The following is a 5255-nucleotide window of genomic DNA, read 5'->3' as shown; positions in this document are numbered from 1 at the left end:
GGGGGGGATGGTAATACTTCCTAGTTCACTGAAATGTTAATGTAATGAATTTACCTTTCACCACTGAGAAAAGCACAGATGAGAAGGCCCAATTCAAAGACAATAAAATTGACAGACGTGCAGATCTTCCTATAAAGACAGCAGTCACTGATCCACAGCCTTGACACGGTAACTGTCTGAATTCCAGCCAAACTTAAGGACAGGGACCGAGAGCAGGTCAGGTTAATGTGTTACCGGCTCTGGCTTTCAAGCACCATTGTGAAATCATTGTGTGAATGTGTGCAAACTGTGAGGAGCTGTCGGGGGGGAAAAGGGAGGGTTTACGGTCAAAGTGGCTTATCTCAGCGATTAATCCGCAGGTATAAAATGCTCCTGGTGCAGAGGCTCGGAGTGGACATGCTGTTGTAGCACTGAGCCTCCATACCATCTACATTCTCCTTCTCCTCAACACCTTCATTTTCAATCAGCCATGGGAGTTGCCTACAGCGTTGGAGAGTAAGTGAAATGCATTACCAAGACAAGAATCTGCAGTCAAATGGAAGTAGCCTACTTAGTTTTTTGTTTTGAGCAGTATTACACATAGGTGCAAAATAGTTTTAGGGGTTAATAGTAGAGGGCAAATTAATCTGTGGAAGCCAGAGTTGTAGACATGATGTGTTTGTGACAGGAATACAATGAGATATTGAGTCAAAGAAAAAAACAGAAGTTAACTCTAAGTTGAAATTTAATGTAGACTTAAAACATGAATTCTTGTACAATGCTTCCATTTAAAGAAAAAAAAAGAAAAACAGAAGGGGATTTCAAAGAGGAATTCCTCATTTTCAATTGTTTACAGAAATCTTAAGTCAAGATGACTTCATTTAACCACATATTTAAAGCATGCATCACATCCCTGCTATTCGAGTCACATTTCCGCTGCTCTTTGACTATAATGGTATGCCATTTGTTTAACATTCAGTTTGTTGGTTGGGCCAACTCTGATTAATGCTTTAAAATAGCAGCAACAGGTTGAGTAAATCAAAGAATAATGTAATGTATGTCAGTACTTTTTGCATTTCTGCTTTTAGTCATTACTCATTTTTATCCAAAACCATCATAGATGCAGTATATGTTGCTTATTTACACTTTGTCCCTTTTCTCCTGCAGGGTTGACCACCTCTACACCTTCTTTGTGCAGTGGTCACCAGATATCTACACTAAAGGAAACAAGAAGCAGCGCCTCTTCATTAAAGAGAAGCGTCAGAATCGCTATCTGGTCGTAGAGAAGAACAAAGCGGCTGTGATTAACAAGCTCCTCAGCATCCCTGTCCACCCCTCAGCTGAAGACTGGGAGGTAAGGAATACAAATACATCATTAGGCAATCATAAGGCAATACAGGATCGTCACTTTGGGACGCAGGAGAAGACATTACACTGGGCCACCACTGCTGTCCAAAGTACCACCTTAGTGCAGACATACATGCAACAATCTGCATATGGAAGGATTCAATAACCTCTTCAATTAAATGGAAATAACTTTATCATCAACTGAATGATAAACTAAACAAAAGAACAACAGATCTGCAGCAGATTCTTGGTCTATCAAAAAACAATATGAATATTGTTTATAGTGGCTCTGGAGGAGGGGTGTGAGCAATATTTGGACATTTCAAAATTTTTAAATCACTGCTCTACTTTGGAAGAGGAGCAGTGCAATTTCATGGTGTGTTATGATGTGTAGCTGTGGGGAAAACGGACTCAAGCCTCCCAAATTACAGTAACTGTGGATGGATCCTTGGCTGCTGTCCTAGTGCTTCTGGGAAATCCCACTCTCTCCATATATGGACCGGACATCCTTTCATTCACTCGCTTACAGAAACACAGATCCCCGCTAGAGCTACACCCTCCTGTTTCTTGAGAAAAGAAACCGCTCATTACAAAATTTAGCCAATGGCAAGTGCACGGAAAGTGAAAGTATCTCGCAGGGTATAAAAAGACCGGTGAACACTCTCGTTCATTCAGTGCAAACATTGACAGAGATCAGGCATGATGAAGCTGCTACCAGAAAATATGCGAGTGCTCTACTTTGCCAGTGATTGTTTGGAGCCCTATGTGGAGGTATGATCACTGCAGCATGCAATCGTGCTCTGGATTTAGCAGATGAAAAACAACTGATTCCGTTCACCTGTGATACTGCGATACACATGATCTGTGATCTGATGTAGCCTAGGCCTACTACAGTAGTAGAACAGGTTGAGCGTGAGGATTTTACACGTGCACTTTCGGCGCAAGAGTCTGTAATCTAGACATTAATTATGACAATGTGTGACAGTTGTCTTACCGACTTGTTGCATCGTGTGTTCCCTCCAGATAATCAGAGTGAATGACTCCAAGCGCCGCCTGAGTCTGTGCAGCTCCGAGGGCTCCGAGGGCTCCGAGGAAGCTGAGTACCAGGATGAAGGCGAGGATGATCTGCCCATCCTGAACGACAACAGTCTGCTGCTGGAGGACCTCCACCTGGAGAACGTAAGTTACCACCACCAACATCACTTTACAGCTAATTTTTCCTAGTTTTTATTTTATTTTATTTATTTATTTATTTTTACACCTGTCAGTGTTGCATCTTTTGATTAACAACTCCTTCTCCTTCAACAGCTGGCTGCACAGATTCCACCAAGGACCAAAGGCTATGCATGGCAGCTGGTCTACAGCACCGCCATCCATGGAAGCAGCCTGAAGACACTGTACAGGAACATGGCTGATCTGGACAGTCCTGTGCTGCTGGTCATCAAAGACATGCACAAAAAGGTTTGCATCTTTATCTTTTACCCCACAAAGCGAAAAATATAATATGAATAAATAAGATGAAATAATGTAAAAAAAAAAAAAAAAAAAAAAAAAAGAATACGCAGAAGAAAACACTGACTGGATTTTGAAAGTATGTCTGTACGGATTCCTTTAATAACTTGTTGCCACCTTTGGTCTTTTCAGGTGTTTGGTGCTTTTTCGTCACATCCATTCAGAGTCAGTAAATGTTGCTATGGCACCGGAGAAACTTTCCTGTACAGCTTCAACCCTGATTTTCAGGTAAGATCATTCTTCAGTTACCGATAGTTTGTCCACCAGCAGCTGTGTTTTTATTACAAGAAATGTATGCTGCCAAAGAAACTAAACATCATCCCCAGAAAGTAGTAACCTATGTTTTGAGCACTGTTTTCTAATGTCTTGTATTTGTTATCTTTCCAGGTGTACAGGTGGAGTGGAGAGAACTCCTACTTTGTGAGCGGCAACATGGAATCTCTGCAAATTGGCGGCGGAGAGTAAGTGATGCAGTTAATAAAATATAGACTTTGTCACCCAAGTAAAAAGCTGGCATTACGCATCTCAGTGTCATAAAGTAATAACAAGCTCATAAAGTGATAAAAAAAATTGCTACCTGTGCAATATCACAGATAACAATGCCAGTTATCAGTTGGAAAGGATTTTATGTTAAACTGTTCCTTTTTCCCTGTGTTTACAGTGGTGGCTTCGCTCTGTGGCTGGATGCTGATCTGTACCGTGGTGCAAGTGTCTCCTGCCCTACATTCAACAATGAGCCACTTTCCACACACCAAGACTTTATTGTCCAAGACCTCGAAGTCTGGACTGTGCAGAACTGATGAGATCATCTGAGAAGACGAGAATCCACAGTATTGTCTGGAGTTGCAGAACTTCAAGACGTCAAGGCGCACATGCAGTTTAGCCACTGAACTGTTCAATACCTGATAGAGCAGCTGCTACTGTATCATCTGTGTACCTGGCTGAGATTAGCCCACACACAGCATGAGGCCTGTTCTACTGGTTGTGGTCTTGGCATTCTGTTTATACTGGTTTAGTCTGTGCCTGTTAAAGAGATGAGGCTTGATTAAGTCCTGTTATTCAGAGTGTTGCTGCTGTAAACCACTGGCTATTCATCTATAGCCCTGTGCAAAGCCCAGTACATAACTGGCACCAAAAGCTTTAATCCCTCCATGCCCCCGTTTGGTTATGGAGAGCATTATGATACAAAGTTCACAGTAACATTGCGGGATAAAATGTTTTTAACTTCTGAAAGCACATTCAGGCTTTAAAGATTTTTTTTTCTGTATAAGAACCAAAACTGTTTGTGAAAATTGACGTTAACAGTCATCGACAAAAAAAATGGTAAAAACACTGTAACTTGATGGAGCCATTGTGCTCCTATCCAGGCTCTAATTGTACTTTTGAGTTTTTTTCTAACTTGAGGTCTGGTTTTCTAACTTGACGTAATCAGGTTAAAAAATTAAAGTACTGAGTTGCACTATAAACAATCTGTTATGTGTGATGTGTGCCTATTTGTGTGAGAAGGGACCACCATTAACTGTCATGTTATTTTAAAGGGAAACACCTGCCTGCCTGTTTGCATAGATGCATAATATTTTAAGGAAGGATTTGTGTTCTTTTACACCTTTTTACTATCTATATATTTAAATTTTTTTTTTTTTAAAGAAAATGTTCCTGTGTGTTAGTTTGTTTTACATTTCTTTGTGTGCAAATCAGAGTCTATGAGGCAGTGCTGGCACTGCTGATGTTTTTGTGAAACCACATTAAACATTTCCAGGTGACTTTGAGTAAAGCAGTCATATTTTGTCATGAATAAATCCAGTGTTTCAAATAATGAAATAGAAGTAGACTATAAATGTAATGAAGTATGTGTTTGACTCCAGCATCAGGGTGCAGGGTAGTATTTGATAAATATAGGCTACTTGTGCTACAATACTTAATAGGCATAGCAAGAGCAAACAAAAATTGAACAATGCAATAGAAGTAGAAGTGAACAGTAAAACTTGTAAACCGCCAGTCTCCTAGATAATAGGCTGTTGTACCTTTAGGAACTTATTTCACCTAAAAGGGGAAATGCCTTCCCAACAACCATTGGTGACAGTTTGCAAATACTGAATGGAAAAACAAAATCAGGAAAATCAGTCTGTTTTATTGCAGTCACACCCCTTTACAACTAGATGCTCCAGGGCATCGAGCGATAATTCATAACGGTTTAGTCAACTGTAGAGCATGCCAGAGATAGTTCACTGGGTTGAACAGGCTTCCCTTGAATACAGTCCTCGCTGCAGCAGCCCTGGTTCGATTCACCCAGCAGCCGTTTGCTGCATGTCATTTCCTCTTCTCTCTGTCTCTCTATTTCCTGTCTCTCTCCAACTGTCCTTTCAATTAAAGGCATAAACGTCCCCCCAAAAAGTTTAAAAAAAAAAAAAAAAAGA

The 5255-nt window shown here is 40.6% G+C and overlaps 1 protein-coding gene across 1 annotated transcript; it reads left to right on the top strand.

The window, feature by feature from the left end:
• Positions 1–360: 360 nt before the first annotated feature.
• On the top strand, positions 361–4601 carry ncoa7a (nuclear receptor coactivator 7a). Its single transcript, XM_083989567.1, has 7 exons — positions 361–495; positions 1147–1333; positions 2350–2505; positions 2635–2787; positions 2971–3066; positions 3226–3299; positions 3500–4601. The coding sequence occupies exons 1-7, from the start codon at positions 470–472 to the stop codon at positions 3636–3638; spliced, it is 831 nt and encodes a 276-aa protein (XP_083845693.1). The 5' UTR covers positions 361–469; the 3' UTR covers positions 3639–4601.
• The last annotated feature ends 654 nt before the right edge of the window (positions 4602–5255 follow it).

The sequence above is a fragment of the Trachurus trachurus genome (assembly GCF_905171665.1).
Source record: "Trachurus trachurus genome assembly, chromosome: 16".
NCBI classification, from domain to species: Eukaryota; Metazoa; Chordata; class Actinopteri; order Carangiformes; family Carangidae; genus Trachurus; species Trachurus trachurus.
This window is presented reverse-complemented; position numbering and strand designations above follow the sequence as displayed.

What these genes read in the sequence shown, in the direction of transcription:
- ncoa7a (XM_083989567.1), top strand. Translation starts at nt 470, where the DNA reads ATGGGAGTTGCCTACAGCGTTGGAGA. An exon ending in CCTCAGCTGAAGACTGGGAG is followed by an intron (nt 1,334 to 2,349) that starts GTAAGGAATACA and finishes TGTTCCCTCCAG; the next exon opens with ATAATCAGAGTGAATGACTC. An exon ending in AGGACCTCCACCTGGAGAAC is followed by an intron (nt 2,506 to 2,634) that starts GTAAGTTACCAC and finishes CTCCTTCAACAG; the next exon opens with CTGGCTGCACAGATTCCACC.